The sequence below is a fragment of the Strix uralensis genome, chromosome 16, assembly GCF_047716275.1.
Source record: "Strix uralensis isolate ZFMK-TIS-50842 chromosome 16, bStrUra1, whole genome shotgun sequence".
Classification (NCBI taxonomy): Eukaryota; Metazoa; Chordata; class Aves; order Strigiformes; family Strigidae; genus Strix; species Strix uralensis.
In genome coordinates this window covers 11,515,243-11,529,481 of record NC_133987.1, presented here as the reverse complement: position 1 = coordinate 11,529,481, position 14,239 = coordinate 11,515,243, and the positions used below count along the sequence as shown (strand labels likewise).

Below are 14,239 nucleotides of genomic sequence, written 5' to 3'. Positions count from 1 at the left end.
CAAGCTACAGTATATGATTAATTTTTATTGGATGTTTTTAAGGGAAGTGTCTGCTAAAGTAGAGTTTAGAACATGGTAAATAGTCCACACAATGAAAAAAGTCATTAATCAGTGTTTCATTATGTTGCTAAGGCAATGAACAAATAACAGACACTGTCAAGATAATTAAGGGACTCCTGATTTTCAAGGTTTTGGAGTGTCTTGTGCAGATTCATCCCAATTCTATCTTGTTTGGTCCTTTTGAACCTCTAAGACTGCACCATTTCCTGGAATTCTGCAAAAGATAAGAGAATATTTACAGTAGAAATATTAAAATGAAAGGATTAGGAGTAAAAGATTAGTGGCTTATCAAGAGATTTAGAATAGAAATGAACAGAAAACAATTACCTGATAGATGACCAGGGGAGAAGAAACATGTATGGAAGAGAGACATTGCCTAAACTTCCTCTTCTAAACAACAGATAGAAGAGCAGTGTTTTGTTGACATTTTTAAGGAATAATAAAATGTTCAAGGTAGTTTTAGCTTCTCTCTGAATAATACTGATTTTAGGCAAAAATAATGGAATGGCTAATACAGAATTTGAGTAGGAAGTTAAGAGCTGAAGTAAAGGAATTAAAAGTGAGTCCATGTGTCTTATTAGCTGTTTGCAATGCTGCTGCAGTTGGGAATTATTGATTTGGAGCACAGTCTAAAGCTGAAAACATTGTGCAGTTCCATGTAGTATGATACTGAAGTATTGTGTTGTACAATAAGATATTGTTATTTGGAAGATCTTTCAAATGTTTCGCTTCTGTGAGTATATGATCAGTCCCATCCCTGAACAACTGTATTAGTATATAGATTGCTTCATAAATCATGTATGTTTATTCTGGCACATTTCCTAAGGAACTGGATTTAATTCCTTCTGAAGAAAGAAACAGAAGAGTTCTGTCCTCCTAGCGCAGTGAGCTAGGGAATCTGCACACCAGCACATTCCCTGCGTGCTATTCCCTAAGCCCCTTTCATGCTTGTCTAGGCAGCTTGCTTCTCTCATGGAGCAATCTGCCATTGGCTGCAAGCCTTTTGTGTGAGCGTGAGCTTCCTGTTCAAAGTGGGACACAGAAATACAGAATTATGAGCTCAGAAGGTTTCTGCACTGAGCAGCCGTTAAATCACACTGGCATTTCCACAGGGTGAGTGCAATATGCTGCTTCCTAAAACAGCTGCTCCTTCCTATCTGGTCCAGCCTGCCACTGAAGATAAATGGCAACCATGCCCATGCACAGAGCCTGTTGTGGCATCTCGTGTCGGGTAGTGACACTTGATCATTCTGTTCTTATTATGCGGAACAAATACTGAACTACGGGCTGCTAGCTCTTGCATATTGTGAATGATTTCACTGACTAGTGGAATTTCTGTTGGGAGATAACTGCTGTAAATGAGCTGATGTATGTGCTGTTTATTCTCCTGTGTAGAGCTGCTTCTTTTGTCCTTGATTTTACATTTGTGTATTACAAATGATGCTAGCAGAGTAAGTGGGAGGAGAAATAAGGGGTAGTTCCTTTCAAAACAACTGGAAATTTGTGAGTGAGTGGCAATGAGAGAGTTCCTTAGGGCAGCCTAGGTGGATTTTTTTGACTTGCTCGTGCAAAAGGAGTTGCAGACATGAACCTGTGACATGAACCTTTCTGCCCTTAAACAGGTTGCTACTGCAAGGGTTTCAGTAAAATCACTCAGGTACATTAAGGTACCATCAACATAAAAGAGAATGACACATCATTACAGCACATCCTGAGGAGCCTTATTCTGTATATAAATAAGTTAATACCTTCAGCCCCAATTTTACCATCCCCATCATGGTCTGCAGTTGCCAAGAAGGTCTTGGTTTCTGAGGTGGTTAACACTCTGGCTCCACACTCAAACCTCTGAAGGAAATACCTAGGAGGAAAACAACTTTGATTGTGATTTTCACAGAATATTATTCTTTTATGCTGGTTGTATAACCAAACTGATAGGTATCTATAAATAAATTATTTACGAAAATAGCCAAGTCCTCCAAACAATGCTTTGTTTGACAAGTTAAATGTTAGTCATACACATTTCTGCTTTGTAAGTCCAGCCCCGATACAACTGATTCTGCCCACTACCAAAATCCAGCCCCGGCAGTTATCTTTTTCTATACTGAGCATTAAAGGCAGGTATTTGCTAATTTGTTTTTCTCTGGAGGGATTATCTACTTAAATACAACTTTCACAATCTGCTGAAGGTCTTATCAATGTTTAGCATAACTTGTGCTTTAAAGAACAATTCTAGAAAGAAAAAAGTGCTGATTTTTGGATAGCCTCTAAATAGTTAAAATTCTTACTTGAGTTCATCTTCCTCAATAAAGCCACTTTGATCATTGTCGAGAATCCGGAAGATCTCCTTGAGCTGGCTGCTACTCTTTTTAGACATCCCACTGATCTGAAAGAATTTTTTGGGACTAAAGGAATCTGGAGCTGAAAATAAATTAACAAATAAATTAACCCCAGACCACTGCGTTCACTGTTCCTAAAGGGTCTGAGGATGCTGCTTTGTTACATTCTATTTGTTCTAAACATGAAAGATAGATAAAGCCTGTCAAAGAATGAGCTTTGCCATACTGCACCATACCCTCCTAAACATCAAAAAAACTCACATAGGGATAAGTTACAAACTGACAATATAAACCAGTCATGAACAAATATACTGTGACAGCTAAGTAAAGAGATTACAGAAATCTGTTTACAGTATGTGCTTCTTCAGTATTCCTTTGGAACTGAATTAAACTTGCTATGTGTTACACAAATTAATAGATTTTTAGTTTTAATTGTTTTCTCACCTTGGCAGTCCCGCAGAGCAGCAGCAATATCAGAAGGGCTTAGAAAGTCTGTAAGGCTCATTTTAAACCTGTGCAAAATAGTATATTGCAAACAGATTTGTGAAATGCAATATGAAGAATACTGTGTAGAATATGTAGAATACTATATGGCTAACAAGACTTCTCAGGGTAAATGGATCTAATCGATCAAACCAACATCGCTGCTATTCCTAAACAAATCAGAAGATTCAGTACATTACTTCCTCAAAAATAGCAATGCTGAAATAGTACTTTTTAATGAGATGGATTACGTAAATGATGTTGTGAGTTGATGATCAAGTTTGTATCATTTACCTGCATCCTGTTTAAGTACAACACATTTTTAAACTCTATGTAACTGTTAATCTAATAATTAATCTTACTGGAATGCATGGCATCTGGCAATATAAGTAACAGTATATGCAGTGGAAAACAGAAAGTCAAGAAGGTTTGCTTCTGTTTTCTCCCCCAACAGCTCTGAAGAATAAAAAGAAAACTGATACTTATCTATATAATGTCCATCCATATGTAATACCAGCAATTAAAAGAAAAATCTTAGAACAATGGTTATTGTACTTACTACTGGTGCAGCTCTGCACAGTAATTTCATTTAATTAATCTCAAGTCAGCTGCTCACCTTTATAGTTTTCTCAGCTCGGTAAAGGAAAAATGGCTGAGGAGATACCAGGCAAAATAGTAATGTTGGATCTGGCTTGCCACTCTGGCTTATAAAGGATTCAAAAGGTGACAATAACCACTACTTAGGTTACTGTTTCATGGATCAAATGTTTGATTTGAGACCTAGCTCAAATTTCTTCCTTAACTAATTAAACTTTTCTTTCTATTTATATCCTAAGATAATATGGACAAGAAGAACAGTTTTTTTAATAAATCCGCTTGCTCTTAATTAAGTACAACTCTGTCATCAAAACATAGCCTTTCAATCTCCAAGTATGCTAAAGATTTTCAGTTAACCTCTGGACCTTAAAGTCACTCATTGGAAGATGACTCCAGCAGTCAAATCCTTATGAAAAGAAACTAGTTTGGTTTCCTTAAGTCTTTTGATCCTTTGGAATGTATAAAGGAAGTTGGAGATGAAAGCTCAGAGGTGACAATGTGTCATTCTGATAACTTGTCACTAGGCTAGAGGAAAGCATGCTATACCTTGGGGTGAGCTTTCTACAGTAAGCTTCATTTCATATTTCCTGACCCTTTTCTAAATTACAGCGCTGTCCCTGATCAGGGGTAGAACAGAAACCAGTGCCTTCAGTGACAGCAAAATTCTGAAACTAGGTAAAGCTGAATAAGATAATCCTGTTGTCTGTATTCCTTGGAAGATGATGTATATTCAGATGGCCTACTTAATAATCTATTTTGAATATTTTAAATTACATGAAATCAATAACAGACTTACTTGAAGTTGTAGGAATCAGACTTTGTTAGTGTGGAGGTAGATTTCTGTACATTTTACAACACACACTCTTACAATCTATTTCCTTCATATGAAAATCTATTTCCTTAATATGAACTAAGTAGGGGTTTATTATATTTTTCAAGAGCATTAATTTTTGGAAAAAAATTTAAGGAAATTTGCAACAGCAGATATGAGGTTTTCCTTCTCAGAAAAAAATCTATTTCCGTCTTTAAGGGCATTTATGTGGACAGAATTCTAGGATGAACACCAATAAAAAACACATGTATTTTGGTTAGAGTTTATTGTATAACAGTCTATTAAGGTACCTAAAGTAATGTTCTCCTAATACATGCACATCGTTTTATTTTGTAGTGAATGGAAATAGCATGGTACACTGAACAAGTAATATTTTTTATATTAGCAAAAGTTACAAATTATGCTGTGGAGTAGAGTAGTAATATAGCTAAGCCTTAGTGTAAGTTAATGGACTACAGTGGGTTTACTCCTGATTGGTTTAATGACAGTGAGAATAGTATCAAACATGACAATTGTTCCATAGCACCTGTTGGTCTGAATTTGGATAGAGGAATACAGGGTATAATTAACACGAAAATGCAGACATCATTTAATGGTACTTTTACCTTTTTTGTGATCTCTTTTGTATGCAAAAGAAGGTGGCATAAATCACAAATAATCAGATTTAACTTTAATTCCAAATATCAGCTCTCTAGTAATGAAAGAATGCTCTCTTCTGTCTCTTTCAGTAGGAAAACTGTTTATAGTAATCTGGAAGAACACTTTCCCATTAAACATAAGAACCATGGGCTGTTCTAAATTAGTATTGTCTGATTAAAAGAAATTGAACGATGCCGATTTGTACAAGTTGAAGATCTGGTCTCAGGTCTTTTGGTGTTCTTTCTGTTTATCTTCTTCATTCAGTACTATATATTCATATTGCTTTCTGTCTGAGATTTGCATGATATTATGATCTGTCAGATAGTGGCAGTGGGAATGAAGCGCATATTGTGCTTTCTGCAGAATCATCCTGAAATAGTTTTCATCCTTGAAGGTACCTTTTTGAACTCTTGTGATTTTTCTCCTTTATGATGATCTCAAGTTGATATGAGTTTGAACAGAAGGGGGTTTTACTGATTCCTCTTGACACTTTTATTGCCAAGATGCTTCTAGAGAAAAGGTTTTTTTAGACCTCTGCGATAGTGCCATAGAAGTTACTTTATAGGGGGCTTCCTTTATTTCTGCTTGCTCCTACACACTGCTCATTGAACTGCTTGCTTTGTTTAAATTTTTGACTTGCCATACAAAACTAATTATTAAAAGTTAATGAGAATAAGGAAAATGAAATGAAGTAGAGGAAAATTACGAGATCAAGGCAAGCATATAATACTCAAGCTCAAAATATATCTGCAACTAATTCAGGCATTGTATTCATGTAAGTACCAAATGCTCAAAGAATGACATCTGGTTACCTCATACACTCTGCCATGGCACACAGGGTGCTGAACTGGTTTTGTGTGTATTCAACAGTAGTAAAGTAACCAGAATTAGTATTATATTAAAATATGATCTCAAATAAAAGTGAGCTAATTGCTACAGTAAGTTCACTATTATTGCTTATGAAGGGATCTTTTAATGTTTGAAATTCAACACTGACAACAAAAGTGATGCTAATCCTGGCTGAAAGATGGTCTACAAAAGCCTAAAAGAGCTGAATTTCAGAATCAAGTTGATGTCACTGTATATTGATACAGGTGGGAATCTAGGGTTACTGGGTTTTATTTATTTATTAATGACACTTCATCTGAAGTACAGGTTTCCCTCTGCTACAATTAGAATGAAATAATCAGGGATGAGTATATTATAAAAGGGATATTTTAAGTAGATAATCTATTCTACAGTTAAATTATCTGCCTGTTTTCCTTACTTCTGTGGATATGTGTTAGTTTTGGTGATTGTAATCACTTTAGGGCTTCAAAAACCGAGATCTAGAAAAGAATTTTTCTAAAAGATGTTATACAAGCAATGTAATACTATAAAGAAAATACATAATAATTCAACCATATAGAATAGCTTCTAGGTAACGGACAGCTAACAATAGTGCAAAATCTGGTACAGAATCTGAGTATTGCACAGTTTCCAGGAATGTTTAGCACTTGTTCCTATGAAATTCAAGAAAAACTATTAATTTTTGTTTGTTTGTTTATTTGTTTTCGGTTTTTGCTCTACTAGGGACATTTGAAAGTGCTGTTGAGTTGTTCATGTGAATTTTTATGTCCTTCTGTAACTTCACCTCTGTTGTTTTGCCCCAAGGTGTCTTCATGTGCAGTATATACAGGAATATTAAAGCCTTTTTTTGTTGTTGTTGTTGTTTCAGACTTCCAGAACTAAGCGTGAAGGTGTAGTTCTGAGAAATACAGAACATTCATATTGATAAGTTCTTGCTAGGAATCTAAACATCTATACCCACTGTTTTCAAATCAAGTACCATTCACTTCTCTAATAAACAAAATAAAGTTGTATTTTGGTAAATCATTGACAGGTTGTGGACTAGTCTTGTACTCTTTGTGTTCTGTTTGGTATAAAGTACAGAGTTAATTAGCAGCGGCAATCAACCAAAGACATGACTTCAAGTAGATGCAAAAGAAACATCAGCAGTTGTCTCAGATGAGATCAGAGGAGAGGTGTTAACCTGAGACCAACTACAATAGCGTAAAGAGATGCTGTAGCAGCTGTTAAAACCCACACAACTCCATCTTTCAGCCCTGGTTGTGTTAGGGCCAGAACAATTGTATCATGATCCTGGGTAACAGATTCTGTCTTTGTAATGAGTTTGGAAGTAACTAAAATAGATACTCAGTAACCTATGCGGTTGATCATTAGTGTTGATGTCTCAGTGGTGATGTCAGAGAACCTTCATGTGAATATAGCTATAATCATTAGAAAGGGCCTTTACAACAAAGTGAGTTATATCCTGCCACTTCAAGTGTCTCTTAAGGCACATGCTTTAATCATATAGGAATCATTACAGCATCTGATTTGAATGGTTGCTTGGACCATAGTCTTTTACTATATTTAACAGAGAAGTTCAATAACATGGTTTAGTATTTGACTCTTTTGGTACTGTGCATTATTACAATAAAGGATGAAATCCAGGCCTTGGAAGCCTCAGTGACAAAATTTTCTTTCCCTGCAGCAAGTAGAGGATATTACCCAGAGCACTGAAAAGAGATGTGGACTGTAGACTCCAAGATACAAGATACATCCTGTGGCACTGTGGGTCTGGAGCTAGACTAAGACAGGTACTTCTCTCACATTAGGAGAAATGTCTTGTGTACTTTCCCCAGTTTAAATTATGTCCTTATCATTCTGTGTAAATGAGATTGATTTCTGTTTGAAAATGATAGCAGAATAGACTAATATAACTGGTTAATAGTGTAACTAATTCATAGAGATTGGTCTGATCAGGATATTTTTTCACTTAAAGAGCTGTCCTGGAAGATCTCTGCTAGCATTTGATATGCTGTGCGTTTGCCTTTAAATGCACTTGCAAGTGCTTCTGTGACTCAGTACACAATTTTCTGTCTCTGACCCTAAATATAATTGTCTAAGATGTTTCTATCTGCTGTCAGCATTATAGACAGTGTCAGATCTTCAAAAGTAATCTTTAAAAAGTAATCTTTAAAAGTCTAAATTGTTCAGGTTTTTTGCGTATTTTAATAACTGTGCCCTAAGGTTGGAGTCTGTGAAATAATCTGTATGCTGCCTTTTGTGACATGTAAAAGATATGTACAGTGGTACTATACTGTTACAAAAGACTTTTTGCACATGGCTTATTTCACTATGATCCACAGTGTAAGAAGCCATGGTAAAATAAAACAAATAGCACTGAAGTGGTTCCAACTATTTCTATAGTCACTGTCTGTCCTCATTGGTGTCAGTGGGATTTCTGCCATTAATTTCAGCTGTAGGAGGATGTATAACCCTTAGTGAAGTATAAAGTAAAAATACCCTATAATTAGAGTTAACCTTATAAGTAAACATCAAAAGTCACTTGTTTAACAGAAATGGCCTTCTAAGTAAAGGAAAAGCAGGTGTCTAGATTCAGACAAGCGCTTAAAACACATGCGTAAAGCATGTGACAAAATTCTGTTTACAAAAGGCAACCACATACTTAGGGACTCTGGTGGAAAGAGTTGGATAGAAACACTTGCAGAATGCAGGTCATGGTCTCAGGCCTCCAGATCTATGATTCTAGAAGAGTGTTCTTCACTTTAAGGAAGCTGTGTGGAAATGTGTTTATGATCATGCAGCACTCTTTCCAGCTGTGGCCTTACAGGCACAATTTGAAGAGCTTTCTTCAAGCACATGATAGGCAGTTACAGAAATTTCCCAGTACCTGACAGCCTGTGTGAGTGAGAGACAGAGAGGAAGAGAAAGAAAGTGTATTCTTGTAGACAGAAAACAGTATTTTCTCCACCAGTCTGCTTAGTGGTAATACTGAAAGAAGGAAAGGTCTAAAAAAGCCTCTAGTCACAAGCTCTTCTTAACTTTCTGATCACTGAAGCTGATATCAGACTTACCCTGTCATTAATTTTTTACTGTTCTTAATGGAATGGTAAGTGGTGAAATTGTCTTAGATTTGTAGACCTAGCAGGCTAATCAGTGTGGAAGTAAGTGTGGTTAAATAAAGGACCTGCCTGCTAACTCAAAACTTATCTGAGCTGTCTGTGCCTTTCTCTCTCATTTAGCCATTAATATTGGTATGATGCTTGAAGATCTTCAGGTGACCCATATTAAATAGTGAAAATATAAAAGATAATATCAGCTGAGATACCTAGCATTTTCTGACAATAGTGAGAGCTTTTGGCCTTGCAATCAGACTGCAGTTACCAATTCTTCAGAATTTCCTTTGTTTATTGCTCTCCTGAGATGATACTGAAACCATAAATGTGAATTTGTTTGATGGACAATTCTTTTTTCACTGTTAAGGAAAATTCTACAATATTAGGGCCTGATTCATTCATTAGAGTTAATGGAAATTGATTTTTTGCTAACATATAAGGCATGAACACATTATTGAGTATTCATTAACATCCTGTAGATTGCTTTAATTTTGTGTAATATGATGATTTCCCAACATTGTGTTGATGTTTCCTTCCTTCTCCATAATGTTTTATCATAAATGTATTATGCATCAGAACCACTATAGCATTAGCAGATAATTTTGAAATGAAGATTTTTGATTTGCAAACATTGAAACATCTTCTTAAATAGCTCCCACAAATACAGTATGAGGCAGTCATCATACAGTTTTTCCAAGATTAATGCCCAAGAACAGACTCTTCCAAGAGTTGCAAATTTTTCAAAAAGAGTATATAGGAGTAACTATCATGTTGGAAATATAATGTTCTGGATGATTAAAGCCATCTAGATTTTTTTTAAAGGCTGTTTGGATATCTGTTTATTTTTATCACATGTATAAGCCTAAAAACCCCCATACACTGTAGTGTCTAGTTAGGTACTGTTAGCAATTATTTAATTTTTGTAACCCAATTTGATTGCTGTGTGTGTTTCTATTATGACAAGATCACAATGACATCACACTCTTACTTTCCAACCAGAACCCTAACCTAGTGCACAAGCTGCATGAACAACTATGAGCAACTGTTCAGAATTTTGCATTCTCCTCATTCCTATTTCCAGCTTGCTATTTCAATCTGTCTGTGAAGAAAAAAGATTTATTTCTTAGCGATTTTTTATGGAGGTCTTAATTTTATGATACTTTCCTCACAAACATTTATGCATTTGTTTTTACAACCCTGTGAGACGTGGGTGTTATGTTACCCTCAGTTTTAAGATGGAGAAAAGCAGCAAAACACTGATTATTGGGGCAACATGCCGCAGTTTTCCATTATGGAGCATCAGGGACTTGATTTTTCCAAGTGCTTTTCACCTAGCTATATCCAAAATACATCTTCCTTTGCCTTCAGTTACATTTGTGAGGGTTGTAAAAACACATCTTCTCTAATTAGACTTCCATGCAAAATAAACAGCTTAGAATTGTGCTAACAATTAATACTCTTTACATTGATCTTGCAAGAACTCATTTTAGCATAAATCATGTTGGTATGATTAAAGGGTACCGAATCTCTGTTCTGGCTGTCTGGGTGCAGACCTTCAAGTCTCATACTGACAGAGAGAGGAACTCTGGGCTCCTGACTCCTACCCCTGTGCAGGTAGACCCATGTCTTGCTCCTTTGTATCTCTGTGCCGTGGTGTGCAACTTGCCAAGTACAGCCTGGTATGCTGCATTATTTAGTGCCATATGGATGGCACTAAAGGGCATTCAGTGTGCAAAGTGGACCCGGTAAAAGGTATTTATTCCCTGACTGCAAACTAGCACCACAGACCTTTCCTGAGACCTCTGTCCTGCTCCCAAGATCTGAGGCATAGGGAAACTTTCTCCTTTGGAAAACAAAATGTTAGCATTCTGTGTTCAGAGATGATTTAATCGGGAAAACTGAGTCATCATCAGAAGTGGGCATGTGGGATACTAGAAGTGTTCTGACTTGAATTAATTCAAGCAGATAGAATACTGTTTTAACTTCTTGTAAGTGGAACAATAGTGCCATCAGGTGGGCAAGAAGGTGAGTGATTCCCTGGAGAGTTTTGAATGTATTGCTTTTCAGTAATCTAGATTCATCTTGGATCCGGTTGATCTTATATTAAAATTGACAGCTTAATTAGTGCTAGGTCCTGCCATTTAATTATTATATGAAATATAATAAGTTGCATAAAGAATGACATAAAAAGATATGAACCATTGAATACACCTTTTGATTAAATACCACCACTGCTAGTTACCATAACCAGTTTTACACCTGGTCATTTTATTAATTCTAGTTTTTTACAACAGGTGCTAGCTATTTATGCAAATATTGAAAATTAAATGTCCCACAGAGATGCTTTATTTTCTCCTGCTCTTAATATTTTTACTAGTATCTTTGATGCCCAAAACACAGATGAGCAGAGTGGATTCCAATTCAGTGTCCCCATTGTATAAAGACCTTCTGCTTAAAGCACTGGGGAAAGTGGTTTAAGTAGTGCTTGCACTTGTTTTCCAGCAATATGAAATCACTTGGCAGCAATTGTTCATGACCTTCCAGGGTACAAAATGTGTAAATACATAGTAGGCTTGCAATAGGAGAGATTGTTTATGGCACAGATACCTTGGTCTTTATCTTGACTGCTTGTTAAGATTTGACCAGAGCTTGAAACCCTGAAAAACAAATAAAAGAATAATAAAATGGGACCACATTTTGTAATTGCACACTCAAAAAAGTACTTTCTTAATTTGAAGAGTTAAAATGGGAAACTAATGATACTTCCTCTGATAATCATTCCTTAAAGGTAGCACATTGTATATTCATAATAATAGATACTTAAGACAGAGGAACTGTGCATTTAAATGTCACATTGTACCATAGTTCAATGGTAAAAAGCAGTGAAATTATATACTGAAATTTTATAAATATATCAATTTAGGTTCCAGTCCTGCAAAAATCTCTGTAGATGTAAAAAGGGACTGACCACCTGTAGCCAAGGGCAGAATATAGACCAGCTCCTGTGTTAGATTCTCTCTACAATACAGAGCAGATTTGAGCCCCACAGAATCAGATCCATAACATCCAGTGTATGGAGCAGGGCAGCTGCCTAGAGCGAGTCATTAGAAAGTCTCAAAGGCAGATGTTATTCTGTTTAATAAAGGCAGTCTTACCATCCACTCCAATTTTACCGTCTCCATCACTATCACCTGCTGCCAGGAATGCTTGGTCTCAGCATCAGTCAAAGCTCTGGCACTGGCTGAGAAATTCTGCAGGAAAAGTGTTAAAGGTGAGAGGACAAATGAGTGAGACATACTCAGTACTGAAAGCATATAGAGTTTGTTATTGGTAATAGCTGTAAGATTCTACGCCTGATTCAGTTCTTGAGACTATTTCAAAAGCTCTTTGTAAATCATTTTGAATTCAAGGGCAAAACTTCCTCTAACTTCAGTGAGAGTAAGGGTAAGAAAGTTAAGGGAATGTTGCATCACAACATGTAAAAATCCTTGATGACATTTTGGTTTCATTAGATTAAGAAGGCAAAATTAAAACTGACTCCATAATGGCAGGATTCATCTTCCCTCCTGTGTTATCTTTCTTATTTTCTTCTAAGATGTAGACTCTTAAGAGTGGAAAGAATTTTTCTGACTTTACTTTTTAAATTCAAAGCCAGATGAATATGATCTGGAAGATAGAATTCATATGATAGAAAGATGAGAGAAAAATAGCCCTTTGAATTCAGTCTAGTAAAAAATCTTGCAATAATAAAAAGCAAACTCTAGCAGAACTGCTATTTTTATCTTCACAGTCTGTCAGTTATCCCTACATGAAACAAGTATTTTCGGTGCTATTAGAGTGTTTTGTCGTTGTGATCCAGCCTTTGTTATTTGTCTTGCAGGTCCTTCAGCACAAGCACGCACACACGTGCGTGCACATGTACACACACTCACAGGTTTGTCTCTCATCTAGAGAGACAGAAGGAAAGGGAGTATTTCTGATCTTATCCTGCATTTTTAGACAATGAAACACAAGCCTGCTGGTTACTCATTTATTTATTTACTTACTTCAGTTCATCTTCCTCAGTAAAGTCACTCCTGTCCTGATCAAGAATTCCAAAGGCTTTGGTGAGCTGGTCTTTGGACTTGGAGTTGAGACCCACTTTGACAAAAATGGTTTTGTAATTGAATGAATGAGCAGCTGAAATGAGCAGGGTGAGATGAAAAAAAGTAGTTCAAGATCTGGAACAAAAAAAAAAAAAAAGCTTTTTCGTCAAAAAGCAACAAACTGTTTTGCAATACAGTGAGGGTCATTACAAGCCCCAATCAACAATCTTTGATTTTCCTGAGTTTATTTCAGATTAATGGGATTTTTTCCATCAATGATCTCTCAAACCTAGGAAGATAAATATTGAATGTGGTCTTCATCATGCAAGAACATACATTTGTAAATAGATAGTTCACCCAAAAATAAATTCACAGAACTTGAGGATAAATATTGTGCTTGTATTGAAATCAGCAGTTTTATTATTATTCTCTGAAAAAAACAGGCTTCCAGGCTCTGGATTTTTTCATATGTAAAATTGCTTCAATGCACAAGTGATGATGGGTGCCTGTACCTTGGCTGGCAAAGATTAAAACTTGCATCTGTTCCATTACCTTGCCTCCTTTTCCTCTTTTTGATAAAACAATTAAAGCTGTAATTAGCAACCAGACGTAACAAGAACATCTTACCATGTATCCTGAAGAGGAAATCAATATTTTACTGTCTAGTTCATCCTTTCAGCCTTTTCTGTTTCCATTGGAATTGGGATGTTGGGGTAGTGGGGTAGTGAGGACAAAGGAATTTGATAAATAAACTGAACCCCCAAATTTAAAACGTAAATGTTACCTTGAGAGCTCTGTAGGCCAGCAGCAATTTCAGCTTATGTCAGGACAGCAGAAAGAGCCATGTCAAAGCTACTGTAAAATGAAAAATACTATTGGGTAGAGTTCATATTGATCTTGCTCTATCAGCCTTTGATGCTGCCCCACAAGGAGAGCCAAGTTTGACTAGTGGGGCAGTTGCAACCTAGGTCCCAGGGCAAGCCAGGGGAGCTGCCCTGCAGGATCCACCTGTTCCATCCTTTAGTTCAGATACATGGAGTGCATCTGGCTTGCTGTTATCTCTAGTTAAGTCTTCAGGTGCACAAGCTGAGGACAAAACCAAACGTATCTGTAGAACTGCACAGCATTTGGGGATCTTTGGTTATTTCCATGCATTTTTTGTGTGGATTATTGCGATGTCTTCAAAAGCTCCAGAGGAAAGATTGAACTCACCTTGACACTTAGTATTCCCAAAGCCAAGAA

General features: G+C 36.4%; 2 protein-coding genes across 2 annotated transcripts; both read right to left on the bottom strand.

Annotated features, from left to right (window-relative positions):
* Positions 1–33: 33 nt before the first annotated feature.
* On the bottom strand, positions 34–12,137 carry LOC141950632 (parvalbumin, thymic CPV3). The gene is made up of 6 exons (XM_074885740.1): positions 12,068–12,137; positions 11,520–11,569; positions 2,841–2,908; positions 2,346–2,478; positions 1,809–1,918; positions 34–274 (listed from the first exon to the last, which is right to left on the bottom strand). Exons 3-6 carry the CDS (start codon positions 2,899–2,901, stop codon positions 249–251), a joined length of 330 nt encoding a protein of 109 aa, XP_074741841.1. The 5' UTR covers positions 2,902–2,908; positions 11,520–11,569; positions 12,068–12,137; the 3' UTR covers positions 34–248.
* Positions 11,544–13,887, bottom strand: LOC141950633 (parvalbumin beta-like). Its single transcript, XM_074885741.1, is given in 5 exon segments — positions 11,544–11,569; positions 12,068–12,118; positions 12,121–12,176; positions 12,959–13,091; positions 13,782–13,887. Coding segments are annotated over 5 exon segments (327 nt in total). The 5' UTR covers positions 13,843–13,887.
* Between the last annotated feature and the right edge of the window lie 352 nt (positions 13,888–14,239).

Coding starts and splice junctions, on each gene's coding strand:
- LOC141950632 (XM_074885740.1), bottom strand. CDS start 2,901: ATGAGCCTTACAGACTTTCTAAGCCCTTCTGATATTGCTGCTGCTCTG. Junction 2,479..2,840: donor TGCTCTGCGGGACTGCCAAG/GTGAGAAAACAA, acceptor ATTTATTTTCAG/CTCCAGATTCCTTTAGTCCC. Junction 1,919..2,345: donor ATTGAGGAAGATGAACTCAA/GTAAGAATTTTA, acceptor TTTTCCTCCTAG/GTATTTCCTTCAGAGGTTTG.